The sequence below is a fragment of the Cibotium barometz genome, chromosome 16, assembly GCF_041138505.1.
Source record: "Cibotium barometz isolate CiBa-2024 chromosome 16, ASM4113850v1, whole genome shotgun sequence".
Classification (NCBI taxonomy): domain Eukaryota; kingdom Viridiplantae; phylum Streptophyta; class Polypodiopsida; order Cyatheales; family Cibotiaceae; genus Cibotium; species Cibotium barometz.
Window position 1 is genome coordinate 18,863,237 of NC_141061.1, and position 14,817 is coordinate 18,878,053.

A 14,817-nucleotide genomic window follows, 5' to 3' on the forward strand; every position below is an offset into this window, starting at 1 on the left:
TTGCCTTTAATTTTAAGGGTTGAAAAAAACACTTTTTTCGAGCACTGTTTGAAACTACAAAATCCAACGGTTTCCATTGGACTTACCCTTTGAGGAATTCCTTCTTTATTACAAAACTAAAAGAGAAAATATGAATAATGAAGATGTATGTGGAAAAAAAATAATGATAGGAGGAGGATTAGACTTAAATAAATAATAGAGTGCACATTTAAGGAGGAGGATTAGATTTAAATATTGATATTATTCTTTAAAATTATATCTAAATTAATTCAAAGAAAAATAATTTATACATTTATATCACATTTGGAAAAATGTTTTTTTTTCTTTGAATTATTTGATCTTTAATTAAAAAATGAGAAATAAGTTGCAGATGTAACACATGCATTTTTTTCTTCCGTCTTTCTTGTGCGTTTCTGTGTAAAAAGAAGCTAGGAGCAGCAGCTGCAGAGCAGAAACGAGAAGAGGAAGACGCCATCGCCATGATTTCCTCTGGCGTTCTCGGCGCTCTCAGAGGACGCGCTTCTTCTCTCCTGGTTTGCTCCCCCCGCCCCTCTCTCTCTCTCTCTCTCTCTCTCTCTCTCTCTCTCTCTCTCGTACACACTCTTTTCAATGGTGCTTCTCACATTTCATTTCACGATTAGGGTTAGGGCCAGTGTCAGATTTTGGTCCTTTATGATCTCAATCATACATCTCATTTCCTTTTGCTTCGCGAAAAATTTCGGGTTGGGGCATCACAACGCTGTTTTTCTGATGGTTCACCTTCATTTCTTTGTCTTGCGTGGTGCAATTTGCTTGTATAGGGTTTCATGCTCCGTGACAAATGGAAATTGTGTTTGCCGTCGCATCTCAGCGTTCACTTCTCCTTCTTTTTGCCGCAGGTTTCATAGCAGATTTTCTTTGTTAGGGTTATGGTTTGTGTTGAAACTTCTGCTGGATGTCGTTGCTTGGAGCTTTGGATCTTGTTTTTTTTGGATCAGAGCCTTGCTTTAGTCTCCACATCTGAACAAGGATTTTCACACATCAGTCGCAGCCCCTGGCCTTCATTTAGTGCTGCAAGACGTAATGAGATACGGGACTGGTGGCTTCATTTTGGCGCATAGATTTGAATAATTCTTTCATTTCCTGCACTCATCACGTGCAATTTGGTGTGCATAAACGGTTGACCACTGGGAAAGCATCTCATCTTGCTCACAATAACCAGGATAGATGACGACGAAGTCTGCTTTGCAGTCTAGGAATGATAATGGAGGCCACACTTGCTAGTGGTAGATTGGGGCAAATTTTTTGAGGTGTAACTACGAACGGCCCATTGCAAGGCTAGTATTGTCATAGTTTACCACTTTCTAGCAAGCTAAATTCCTTGCTGTTGTTGGAGTTAAATGAAATCGGCTACATTTGATTTGCTTTGCTCGAGTGCTATTCTTAGTCATGGCTGAGTTTGCCCCTTACCTCTCAATAAGTGACGTATGAAGTCTTGTGCACCAAAGTTTTCTCTATATGTATACTTTTTCGGTGAGTACGGATGCTATAGCATGTAATCATGCTCTGGATGATGGAGTCACAGTCTCAAAGCTTTGCAGGTAGACTCCCACTAAGTTAAGACAACACTTCTGTTTTGGGTCAATAATTCAAAGTCATAGCTTTCCAATTTGGTGAATGTGTATTTGGACCTTACAAGTTTTCTCAGGTTTTTATCTTTTGCTAAGCAGATGTAGTGATGTTTTTCCATGACTTGGGGTATAGAATAGCGTTTAAAGTCGCTGATGTTAACTCAAATTTGAGGAATTGTTTTCTTTCTCTGATGTATACCATTTTAGCTGGATAGAACAAAAATAATGCTGTTACTTATTCTTGAGCATGTATGCATATTTCTCTTTGTAAGAAATGTTGTGATTTGCAATATTCGTTCCACTACATTATGCTCTTGACATGACAAAGGTGACTGTAATCCAAGTCTGCAGATGCTGCTGTCTGTTATATAAACTTTATTTGTACTAACAAGTGCCTGGCTACTCCCCTACCCTATTAGTTGCATGAACATCTCAAGATTCATAAAAGGATTGAGCTAGTGACTATTCAATCTGAAGTTGCAGATGCTGCTGTGTGCTAGATAGACTTCATTTTTAATATTCAGCTCCTTTGGCTGCTGACCTGCCTTATTAGGTGCCTGAGCATTGCAAGATTAATTATAGGATTGAGCTGGAGACCACGAAGAGATTGTGATTGTTTTTAAGAGAATTGGGCGATTTTGTGATCTCATCTCTGTCTACTTGGCAGCAGTCCAAAAGAGTAGTTGGTCAAATATGTGCACCAGCTGGCTGGAGGAGCTTTTGTGCTGCAGCTAAAGAGGTTTGCCTCTTGTAAGGGCTATGAGTTGATCTGTCTTGTGGCTAAATGGGCTTATCTTGACGGACTTTGTGATATAGATGAATGTTCGTGATGCACTTAATTCTGCTATTGACGAGGAGATGACTACAGACTCAAAAGTCTACCTCATGGGTGAAGAGGTTGTTTTTTCCTTAGGAAAACTTTTAAAGATGGTGGCAATTTTCACATCATAAATTTTGACCCATTTTTTTTTCTGACTTTATGCATTGATTTACATAAATGATGGGTTTTAGGTTGGAGAGTACCAAGGTGCATATAAGGTATATCTTTTATTTTCAGAAACTTGTCTTGAGAGATAACTTAGCATGGACCCTGTTTTGGATTGGATTTATGTAAGCTTCTTGCAGTTTGTGAAAAAAGTTCTTGTTTTCAATATAGGTATCTAAAGGCCTTCTGCAGAAATTTGGACCTGACAGAGTGCTTGATACTCCTATCACAGAGGTATTAGCGAAGTCCATGATGCAGTTGGCACTGGTCCGAGGCTTCTATTAGGCACACGATGCATCCTCATATTCTTCTGGTTGTTGACTATTTTGGCTGCATGTGAGTTGTTGATCTAGGGGACGTGGGAAACTTGCAGGCTGGGTTTACGGGTATTGGTGTGGGCTCAGCTTTCTATGGCCTCAAACCTATTGTAGAGTTCATGACTTTCAACTTTGCCATGCAGGTAATCTGGTGTGTGTTTCTCTTTGAGAATCAATATGTCTTCTAAATTCAACTTTTGAAACCTTCGAGATGGTGTCTTTTAAAGTATGATGCTAATTTTATCAGGTCCTGGCTTTGATTGAAAACTGCTAGGGGGAAACTTTGGCTAAGGCTACAATTCATACCGGGGGAGATCGATTAGTGAGCACGACAAAGTGCAACACTTGGATTTTGTTCATGTTCATTTCCTGTGGAAGCCATATCTAGTTATGTGTTTGTACAGTGAAGCGTTGTACTAAAGCATGCCATGTTCTGTTGAAATGCATTTTGTGCTTACAAGGCTTGGACGTTAGAAATAGGGCAAAAATACACAAATGGGTATTCAACTTACAAGCATCAAGTCCACCAACCCGTAACTTGACACTTTCAATTCTTGAGCAGCTATTCAAATATTTCTATAGCAGTATGATACTATTCTGGGTAATATTTGGGTTTCCCTAAGATTCATATTTGGGTTTTCCTAAGATTCTTCTCCTGTGATTTGGACAGTTGTCCATGGGTCCTTTGATTGGAATGACGAACACTTGATGCTCTTCATGAGATTCGTGTTTAGGACTTTGCTGCCGTAGCGGTACTCAGAGACTGAGACTGGCTAGCCATTTTTGGTTGTTATTTGTGCTAGTGAGAAGCTAGAGGCACAATGTTATTCAAGGGCTAACATGGTTGTTGCTTTTCAGTGCTATGCACTAATGGTAGCCCCAGGGTTGATGGAGGTGGTAGGAGTAGATTGTGGTGGTCTGGTGGTACAGAATGCTAAGATCTGCCCCATGGAGGGTTTCTTGATGCATCTATGTTTGTGGTTGGTTATTAGTTGACTGAAGGTGAGAATTGTTGATTTTTGAATCAACCATAAGGAAGGGATAAAGAATTAGATTAAGGATGGCTGATGATTGGAGCGTTGTTGCTTGTTGATTGCAACTATGATTGATGAAACAATTTGTTTCGTCACTGGTATGGTGAAGTTATTATGTTTAGCTAGTTTTGAGTGGTGTTGGGAAACCGAAAGGTGCATTGACTAGGTTAGCCATTGGATTTGGACGTGTGGGCATATCATCTATTTTCTAGAGATCCCTACTCAGAATACGTATCACTGATGTTGAGATTAGTTGATTTCTCGGTTTGGTTTATTCTTTTGAGGTGACATTGTTTGTGTTCCACGGGGATGATGTTGGAGAATTGCTGTCAACTTTATTATACCTCGATGGAACATTTAGGAGTCTAAGTGGTGATTGATGGATTTGTAGAATGTCTATGGGGCATATCTTGGTGGTATGGGACGCTAGGATCTACCATATGTGTTGTTTTATTAGCCTTGATGAGGCTTATATTTTAGCCGCTAATGTGGCGGATGTCCGGGACTATGTGGTAATGTGGTATCGGTGGAGTATTATACTAATTTACTGAGAGCCTAGTTGAGGCCATGATGCAATCTCGCATTACGATTACCTTGAGATAGTGACCGAGAGGAACTCGAAGATTTTGGACACTTCAATAGTCAGTGTTTGATCGAGAGTGGAAATGTATCAAGTGGGGAAGTATGTTACATACGTGATGCTTACCACATGGTCAGTTGGGCCTAATTTGGGGTTAGGAACCCATAGGATTAGTGTAGTAGGCTTACAAGGGTTAAGGTGTTTGTAAGTGTTATCCCATAAAGTATAGCTGTTGGGCCTAATTTGGGGTTAGGAACCCATAGGATTAGTGTAGTAGGCTTACAAGGGTTAAGGTGTTTGTAAGTGTTATTCCATAAAGTATAGCTATTTATGAGTCAAAGGCTATTTATAGGTTGAATGAGGCTATATAAGTGGGATAAGTCTATTGTCATATTGTATTCTACTAGTGTAGTAAGATGATAGAAGGCTTGTGCTTAGGCCTTTGACACAGTCCACAGAAGCCTTAGCCTTTGGGTTCAGGGTGTTAGCAGTCATCTCCTGTCTGTACACAATGTAAGGGCCTTTGTTGTGGGTGTGCCCGCCCGTATTTAGTGTCTTCCCATTTTTCCTCACTGTTTGTATTTTTTCCCTATTTTTTTTGGACGTGTGTATGGGCTGTCGGCTGCCCGACTACTCTGTTGATACCTGACCACTCTTACAATGCTGGCCGACTGGATTTATTCTGGCCGACTGACCTATTTGCTGGTCGTGAGCAGTCAGGCTGTTGTCGGCCTGTTTATGGGCTGGCCGACCAACAGCTAGGGGCCATAAAATGGCCCCTTGCCCACACACTCCATCTTGTATATTTTTGGGATTTTATTGGTGTATATAGCAGAGTTACATAGCTTCTCTCTCTCTTTCATCTGTGTATTGCTCTCTACAGCAGTCGTCTTCATTTCCGCTATGCATTCTGATATGGTATCAGAGCCCCAGGTGGCTTGAAGCTTGGAGACAGTGGGAGGTCGAGGGTTTTCTGATTGAGGTGCTGATTGGAGATTGTTTGGGCTATACGAGACTTGGAGATCGGGTAGAAGGCAGCCATCACCGTTGGACAGCCACCTTGCATTCTATTTGCAGCCTCTTCTTCTTCTTTTTTCCCACCGACCCTCCCTTCACAAGACCTTGTGAACCCTTGAGATGGCAGATTTGCTTGAGATGGTTGAGAAGCATGCGAAGATCCCGACACTCCCCAGGTTCCCGGTGGACCGACAGGTGGATGGGAACAACTACGGCATATGGAAGGTAATAATGGAATTTGTTTTGGTGTCCTATGACTTGGCTGATTTCATTGTTGTTGGGGTTCACAGCCGGAGTTGGAAGGTGGGGAGTTACCCTCTATACGGAAGGAACGGGAGGCACAGGCACATGCACAATTATGGGATTGTGTTAATGCCTGAGTCCGTTCTTTCATCTTCTGCAATTACACACCATAGGTGATCAATCACATAAAGCATAAGATGCTGTCCATAGGGATTTGGTAGCATTTGGCTTCTCTCTACAACAGGGTATCACTCATGAAGAGGACCTCCTTGGAAGTTCAGATGCGGGTGATGAATCTTGCAAAGTCGTCGACGATGCAGAAGCACATCAACAAGTTGCAGGCTCTTCAGCAGGAGGTTCTCCAAGACGGAAAAGAGATCGTCAGAGGATATGGCCATAACGTTGTTGTCACACTTGCTCTCTGAGTACTCAACATTTTACTCCTCTGTGATCACCAGTGGTGGCAGGCTCAGCACCATCATATGGGAGGAGCTCGCGCCCATGGTCTTGGACCCGGAAGAGCGATTTACGAACCCTCCATAGGGCGGAGGTTCTAAGGCCTTGACTGGCCAACGGTCAAAAGACCATAACAACAACAACAAGGGCAAATGGAAGTCTTCATCGGAGAAGTCTTTTGAGAAGAAGCCCGATTCAGACCGTGAGAAATTGAAGGCCGAGACGACTTGTAATGATTATGGTGAGAAAGGCCACTATTGGAGGAAGTGTCCTAAGCGAACTGGGAAGAGTACTCATTCTTCAGCTTCAGCTGCAAAGACTCCAATCTTTGTGCACTTGGAGATGTTGGACACTGATGCTTCATCTTCTTCGAGCGAGGAGGCAGTTGGCTTCACCGCCAAGGATACTCATGAATGGATTCTTGATAGTGGTGCTTCTAGGCACATGACTCCTTCCCGTGACTTCTTTCAAGATCTGAAACGACAGTCAGGTCGCATTTTCATTGGCGACAATTTCACCATACCGATTCACAGTGAGAGGACTGGATGGAGATCATTCCCGATGGCAGAGGGGGGAAGCATTCCTCTTGTGTTCTTTATGTCCCCGCACTTGGTTTTCATATGTTGTGAGTGCAGTTCTTGCATTTGTGGTAAGCAGCACAAGGAATCTTTTTCGAACCAGGCTTCCAGGCGGGCTTCGAAACCTTTGGAGTTGGTACACTGACTTGTGTGGACCTATGCAGACGCCTTCCTTGGGAGGTTCTTTGTACTTCATGCTGCTTGATGATTGTACCAGATTCTCTTGGGTTTATTTTCTTTCACAGAAGAACCAAGCTTTTGCTTGGTTCAAGAAGTGGCATGTGATGGTGGAGAAAGAGTCTGGCTTGCAAATAAAGACTCTTAGGGCTGACAAAGGAACAGAGTTTTCTTCCAATGCATTCGTGCGGTTTTGTGTGGAACATGGCATCAAGCGGGAGCTGGCCAATACAGGTTCACCGTCAGAGAATGGAGTAGTTGAGCGTAAGAACAGGACTGTGGTGGAGATGGCGAGGACGATGCCGGAGCATCGTGATCTTCCTCGTCCACTTTGGGGAGAGGCTGTGGCTTCGGCTGTCCATATCCTCAACCGTTCTCTGACGACTTCAATACTACTGAACACGACTCCCTTTGAGGCGTATTTTGGCAAGAAACTAGATGTCTTCCATTTCCGTGTGTTTGGGAGTAATGCATATGTTCACATTCCAAAGAAGAAAAGGGGGAAGGTTGACTTAAAGTTCCAAAAGCTTGTCTTTGTGGGATATAACTCTCTTTCCAAGGGATACAGGTTATATGATCCAGAAAGGAACGAGGTTGTCGTGAGCAGGGATGTGGTTTTTGATGAGCATGTTCCAGTTTCCACTGTTGATGAGCCGCCACTTCTTGGAGACCTAGATGATTCTGATGATGATTCCCAGTCGATTCTCACCTAGACAACCTCAGTCAGTTGAAGAGGTTGAGCCCGCAGCTGGAGATGGAGCCCTCGTAGCAGCAGGAGGCTATGCGTTTTGTTCGAGTACCCAGGTGGTCGGTAGACACCCATCGGGAGTCAGGTGTTACGGAGCTTCTCTCTGAATGGACCACAGAGAACGGACCTCGAAGCTCGCATAGAGTTCGTGACAAAAGTCATTCAGCGGAGCTTTTACATGTAAACTATGCTTTGATGTCTCATATCATGCGGGACAAAGAGCCCACTTCCGTCAAGGAAGCCCTTGCATAGGATACTTGGAAGAAAGCCATGCAAGTGGAACTGGATGCCATAGAGAAGAATAACACTTGGGAGTTGGTTTCGAGGCCGTCAAAACGGTCTGTCTCATTGGTGTCAAGTGGGTCTTTAAGACCAAGTATACGTCAGATGGGTCGGTGGACAAACACAAAGCCAGACTTGTGGCTAAGGGTTATGCTCAGCGGCTTGGCATCGACTATGAGGATACCTTTGCACTGACAGCGAGGATGACCACGATTCAGACCGTTCTTGCCCTTGCTTCTTCTCAGCAGTGGCCCATATTTTAGATGGATGTTAAATTTGCGTTCCTTAATGGTGACCTGCAGGAGGAGGTGTATGTTGAGTAGCCTCCAGGCTTTGAGACTCTAGGATCAAAGGGGATGGTTTATAGGCTGCGGAAGGCCTTGTATGGTCTTAAGCAGGCTCCCAGGGCTTGGAATCAGAAGATTGATTCCTTCTTTCTACGAACTGGATTTCAAAGATTGGTTGCAGATCCTAACCTATATCTCTTTTGGGAACGTGGCATGGTCATGTTGATCATCCTTTATGTGGATGACCTCATTCTCACCGGCGGTCATATGGAGCACATTGCAGTGACGAAGGCTGTCTTATCAAAGGAGTTTGAGATGACCAATTTAGGCTTACTCCACTTTTTCTTGGGATTGGAGATCTGGCAGACCCTGAGGGGGTTCTTTGTCTTGCGGCAATGGTATGTCCATGAGTTGCTTGAGGCCTTTGGAATGCAAGCCTATCACGTCACCGATGGACCCGAACACGAATCTTACAATGAATGATCCTTGTGAGCCAGTTGATGCCTCTCTGTACCGGAAGCTGGTTGGTTCATTGATCTAGTTGCTGAACACCAGATTGGACTTGAGCTTTCCTGTGGGGCTATTGAGCTCGTTTATGCAGACGTCGTTGAAGTCTCATTGGGACGCAGGATTGTGGATCTTGCGGTATTTGCAAGGTACGAAGGATCTTGGACTCTTCTACACCGCCGGAGGTGAAACGAAGGAACGAGTTCGACTCCGAGGTTGGAGTGACTCAGATTGGGGAGGAGATCTAGACACGAGGAGATCTACATCAAGCTACAGTTTTACCCTCGGCTCAGGAGCTGTTTCATGGAGGAGCAAGAGGGAGCTAACTATTACCTTGTCATCTACAGAGGCAGAGTACTGGGTTGCTTGTGAGATTGTGTGGCTGCGGAGGTTGCTTGGCGAGATTGGGTTTCCACAAAAGGAGCCCACAGTCATCCAGTGCGATAACTAGAGGTGTATCGCTACTACTCGGAACCCGGTCTTCCATGCTCGGACCAAGCACATAGAGATACAATATCACTTTGTTCGTGAGAAGATCTTGGCTGGTGACATCTTGCTTCTTTATTGTTCGAGGAGAGGACAATGCGGCGGACCTCTTCACGAAGTCTCTACCTCAGGCTATGCTCTGGTGGCACTCCAGCTCATTGGGGTTGGTTCCATATCCAGGAGCTGAGAGGGGGTGTTAGCAATCATCTCCTGTTTGTACACTATGTCAGGGCCTTTGTTGTGGGTGTGCTCACCCATATTTAGTGTCTTCCCATTTTTCCTCACTCTCGGTATTTTTTCCCTATTTTTTCTGGACGTGTGTATGGGCTGTTGGCTGCCTGCAGGAGATGCCCGACTGCTCTGTTGATACCCGACTACTCTTACAGTGCTAGCCGACTGACCTATTTGCTGGTCGTGAGCAGTTAGGAGGTTGCTGTCGGCCTGTTTATGGGTTGGCCGACCAGCAGCTAGGGACCATGTAAAATGGCCCCTGCCCACACTCTCCCTCTTGTATATTTCCGGGATTTTATTGGTGTATATAGTAGAGTTACACAGTTTCTCTCTCTCTTTCATTTGTGTATTGTTCTCTACAGCAGTTGTCTTCATTTCCGCTCTGCATTCTGACACACGGGTGGTCTATGGATTTAGACTTATGGTTGGAGGTGAGCTAGCTTGCATGTTGAAACGTGCAATGTAAAATGTGTGAGAGTGAATCTTGGGCTTGAGTGTGTGAAGTTGTGAACGCAACCTAGAGGTGCTAGATATTATCTTTAGTGTGTATGGATAAGAGTGCCACATAGGTGGGCTTGAGGCCATCTATATTAGAAGCCTCTCATTTGTATGGTTCATATAACATATTTAATAGAATTGATTGTTGAGTCTCTCTCTCTCTCTCTCTCTCTAGTAATGGCTTTCTTAGTGTGGTTCAATCCACCTTAATCTTTATGCTTAATCTTTGCTAATCACGAGGATCAATCCTATAGTAGGATTCTTAACATGGTATTAGAGCTAGGATGGGCTCTTGATCATGGTGCATATCTATGTATAGTTTTCTTGTTTATGAGGTTATTTGATTAAGCATTACTTCCATTTTATTATGAAAAAAATTAAACACTCATTGTCATTAATATTGCATTTGGAGAGAGATTATGTTGTTGGTGATTTGAGAGATCAGGAAGCTGCATACAAAGTTGTAAATGGAGATTTCAACAATATGAAGACCTTTGGAGTCTACATCGTCAACAAGGAGCTGCCAAGGAGACAATGGTGTCTCAAGATAAGGTTGGTTTGTAGTTTTGCCTCGAAACTTTTTGGTTTGAGCATGAGAGAATGCTCAATGTAAAGAAGGGTTGCTGATTTATGGGATGAGAGGATTCCATGGTTCTTTGCACTTGGGCAAAGAGCATGAGAAGGTGTAAGCTTATCCAAGAGGAATCAACGGTTATGGGCTAAGTAATAGAGCTTATGTTTGTGCACATCAAATGTAAAGAAGGGTTGCTGATTTATGGGATGAGAGGATTCCATGGTTCTTTGCACTTGGGCAAAGAGCATGAGAAGGTGCATGCTTATCCAAGAGGAATCAACGGTTATGGGCTAAGTAATAGAGCTTACGTTTGTGCACATCAAATGGAGGGATGTGCTGATTTGCTCATGAAAGAAGAGCAATGTTATGTGGAAGCAATGGAAGACTTTCACAATGTTGTGTACCTTTGGTTTCTCAAAAGAAACCTGTGAGAGCACCCTTAAAGTATTGTATGCAAGGAGAAGCATGCAAAGTTGCAAGTCCATTTGGGAGCTTGCAAGGTCATGTGCTAATGGCTTGTTATGGGAGATGCTATGCATTTTGGAGCTCAATGTAGCCATGACAATGGTTACTTGAAACCTCAAGAAGCGAGGTCAAGGCAAGGCTGGAGTAGCAGTAAAGAGAGAGCTGCATAAGGAGCTCATAAGAAGCTCAATGGCCATTTTGACGGTCATCGTTGAAGCCTCAAGAAGTTATGAAGGCAAGAGTTTGTAGCAAATGGGTTGCAGATAAGGAAGTAAAGTGGCCAAAAGAGGTCACCCATGAAACTATGTGAGAACTTCAAGAAGGAGATAACTACAGCAGAGTTGGAAGAAGCCATCTCGCAAAACAAATTGCATCTTTATGGGTTGAAGGAGATCACTGGTCTAAACCAGCCATTGGAAGAGCAAGATGCAGTAGCAAAGAGAAGCTCTAGCTATGGTGCAAAGCTAGTAGTGTAAAGAGCAGCTTGAGAGGCCATGGCACAGTTAGAAAAGGCCATGGTGTTGAGAGATGAGCAAGCCAACGCCTTGAGCAGTAGGAACAACAAACAAAGAGTAGCAGGCACGACTGCTGCAGAGAAGATAGCTGAGGCAGCAATTTTTGCAGAGGGCAGCACAACAACCAGTGCTCAATCAAGAGCCAACATCAACGAGCAGCAGAGAACGGCAGATAAGAAAGGTCATAGGAGCTTTGAAGGTAGCAGGGCAGTGAGGAGGTGGAAGCTGTAGAGAAAGCAAGCAGCAACGACGACATCAAATGGTGAGAGCAGAAACGAAGCTATGAAAAGTAGCAAAGCCAAATGGCTGAATGAAGAAGCCGTAGAGGAGTAAACCAGCTCCGCGCAGGAGCACTCTACACCTACTGTTGCCAAAGCGAGGAGAAACCACATCTGTTTCATTCAGCGTGCAGGAAACAAAGAGCAGATTTGATTTTCTTTAAAGTTTTAAACCACACATACCCCTTAGTTCATATAAGGGTGGTTTCATACACGTAAAATTTGTATAAAAAGACGATGTACACACACGTCCCTCTGCTTGACTAAGGTCAAAATGGAATTGTAAAACTAATTCACTCATGTAATGCCCTGAAATATTGGGCAAATATTAACTTTACTATTAGGTGTGGATGATTGTCTCACATCGGGTTTACGGCTCGGCTTCGGCCAAAGTGATTGTATTCTCTCTCTCACCCAGATTTATGAGGGTCCCTTGTCCAAGCCCATGGGTGCACGAAATGATTCGTAAATGTGGTGTGCGTTGAGTTGTGCATGCATAGGCATCGCACTTCATGGGTTGGTTCTGTGTTAGCAGTCATCTCTTGTTTGTATATTTACACGAGGGCCTCTGTTGTGGGTGTGCCCGCTCGATTTAGGTGTTTTCTCATTTTTCCCCACTCTCCCTATTTTTCCCTATTTTTTTCCTATTTTAGCAGGTGTGGGAGGTTGTTCTGTGGCTCCTGGCTAATCTAGACACTGGCCGACTGCTGGTCTGAGTGTTCTGTATGCTGGCTGACTGTCTCTGCCTCTCCTTGACCTTCCCTGAGTGCTGGCCGACGAAGGTTTGCTGGCCGACTGGAGGTGGGAGCAGGTCGTGAGCCTGTAGCTATTGTCGGCTGCTTTTTGGGCTGGCCGACTGGCTCTTAGGGGCCATTTTTGGGTATTCGGGTTTTCTTTTGTGTATATAGTAGAGTTCCACGCCTATACCAGAGAGAGATGACAGAGATTAGAGCTCAGTTTCACAGAGAGGGTGTTGAGCGACTGGCTCGCTTCAGAGCACACCCAGGCATGTTCTTCAGGGAGCTGTGGACACCCCCTTCACTGATGTATACCATTTTATACCCCCAGTATGGTACAGGATGGAGCTAGCTAGGTTGCATATCATGATTGTATACTCCATGCATATAGCTTTGCATTCTCCTAGTAATAGAGCTCCATCCCCTGCACACCCAGATTCAGCTTTTTTATTCAGTACTTTTTCATTTTGTTGGGATGACAGAGGATACCCCATACAGGTACTCCGATTTGTCTCATAGGCCGAGTTCGGTCTTTTGGAAGACGTTAATAAAATCTTTCTTTCTTTCTTTCTTTCTCTCTCCCCCTCTCTATTGCTGTGTTTTTCTGCAGTGCACTTGCTCTTGTGTTTTCAGATTTTGTCTTCATCTCCGTTGCATATTCTGACATGGTATCAGAGCTTTGGGCTCTTGATAAATCTTGGGAATTGTGTGAGCAAGAGTGGGGTTGTTTTGTTGCTGATTGGTGGACTGTTTTGGACCGTTCAGGAAGAGGAGAAGCAAGAGGAAGGCGGGCTGATTTGCTGGACAGCCACTTGCAGGTTTAAGTTCTTCTTTTTTCCCACCGACCCACCCTTTTCAGTTACACTCCCGCAATGGCAGATTTACTTGAGATGGCTGAGAGGCACATGAAGATCCCGACACTCCCCACTGCACTTGCTCTTGTGTTTTCAGATTTTGTCTTCATCTCCGCTGCATATTCTGACATGGTATGAGAGCTTTGGGCTCTTGATAAATTTTGGGAACTGTGTGAGCAAGAGGGGGGCTGTTTTGTTGCTGATTGGTGGATTGTTTTGGACCGTTGGAGAAGAGGAGAAGCAAGAGGAAGGCGGGCTGATTTGCTGGACAGCCACTTGCAGGTTTAAGTTCTTCTTTTTTCCTACCTACCCACACTCCCGCAATGGTAGATTTACTTGAGATGGTTGAGAGGCACGTGAAGATCCCGACACTCCCCACGTTCCCAGTGGACCGTCAGTTGGACGGGAATAACTACAGCATATGGAAGGTAATGATAGAATTTGTTTTGGAGTCTTACGACCTTGCTGATTTCATTGTTATTGGGGTTCCACAGCCGGAGTTAGAGGAAGGGGAGTTACCCTCGATTCGGAAGGAACGCGAGGCACAGGCACAATTGTGGGATCGTGTCAACACCAAGGTCCGTTCTTTCATTTTCCTCAACTGCACATCGCAGGTAATCAATCATATCAAGCATATGACACTCGCCAGAGATATATGGTAGCATTAACAGGGTATCGCCCATGAAGAGGATTTCCTTGGAAGTACAGATGCGGGTGATGAATCCTGCAAAGTCATTGACGATGTGGGAGCACATTAACAAGCTGCAGGCTCTTCAGCAGGAAGTTCTCCAGGCTGGGAAAGAGATATAATAAGAGGATATGGCCATCAAGTTGCTGTCGCATTTGCTCTCTCAGTAGTCAACATTTTACACTTCTTTGATTACTAGTGGCAGGCTCATCACCATCACATGGGAGGAGCTTGTGTCCATGGTCTTGGACCAGGAGGAAAGATTCACGAACCCTCCATAGGGCGGAGGTTCGGAGGCCTTAATTGGCCGACGGTCGAAAGGCCGTAACAAGAGCAAAGGGAAGGCTTCATCGGAGAAGTCTTCTGAGAAGATCTCCGACTCAGACCGCGAGAAACTCAAGGTAGAGAGGACATGTAATGATTGTGGCGAGAAAGGCCACTATTGGAGGCAGTGTCCCAAGCGGAGCACCGAGAAGGGTACAAAATCCTTAGCAGAGCAACCGTGAAGACTCCAACGTTTGTGCACTTGCAGGTGATGGACACCGATGTTTCATTTTCTTTGGGCAGGGAGGAGGTTGGAGGACTCTTCGCTACGGATACCCGGGAGATTCTAGACAGTGGTGCTTCTAGGCACATGACTCCTTTCCGTTCAAATTTACGGGATCTCTGC

General features: G+C 44.4%; 1 protein-coding gene across 2 annotated transcripts in view; it reads left to right on the forward strand.

Annotated features, from left to right (window-relative positions):
- The first annotated feature begins 377 nt into the window (after window positions 1-377).
- LOC147630444 (pyruvate dehydrogenase E1 component subunit beta-1, mitochondrial-like) overlaps window positions 378-14,817 on the forward strand; it is a 100,351-nt gene continuing 85,911 nt past the window's right edge. Inside the window, exons 1-6 of one of the 2 annotated variants that reach the window (XM_086810313.1) lie at window positions 378-533; window positions 2,278-2,349; window positions 2,427-2,507; window positions 2,622-2,648; window positions 2,767-2,829; window positions 2,969-3,055. In XM_086810313.1, coding sequence (XP_086666439.1) covers window positions 480-533; window positions 2,278-2,349; window positions 2,427-2,507; window positions 2,622-2,648; window positions 2,767-2,829; window positions 2,969-3,055 — 384 coding nt within the window. In that variant the 5' untranslated portion in view covers window positions 378-479. The remainder of the gene's footprint in view (window positions 534-2,277; window positions 2,350-2,426; window positions 2,508-2,621; window positions 2,649-2,766; window positions 2,830-2,968; window positions 3,056-14,817) is intronic. The other variant, XM_086810314.1, reaches the window with a different exon arrangement.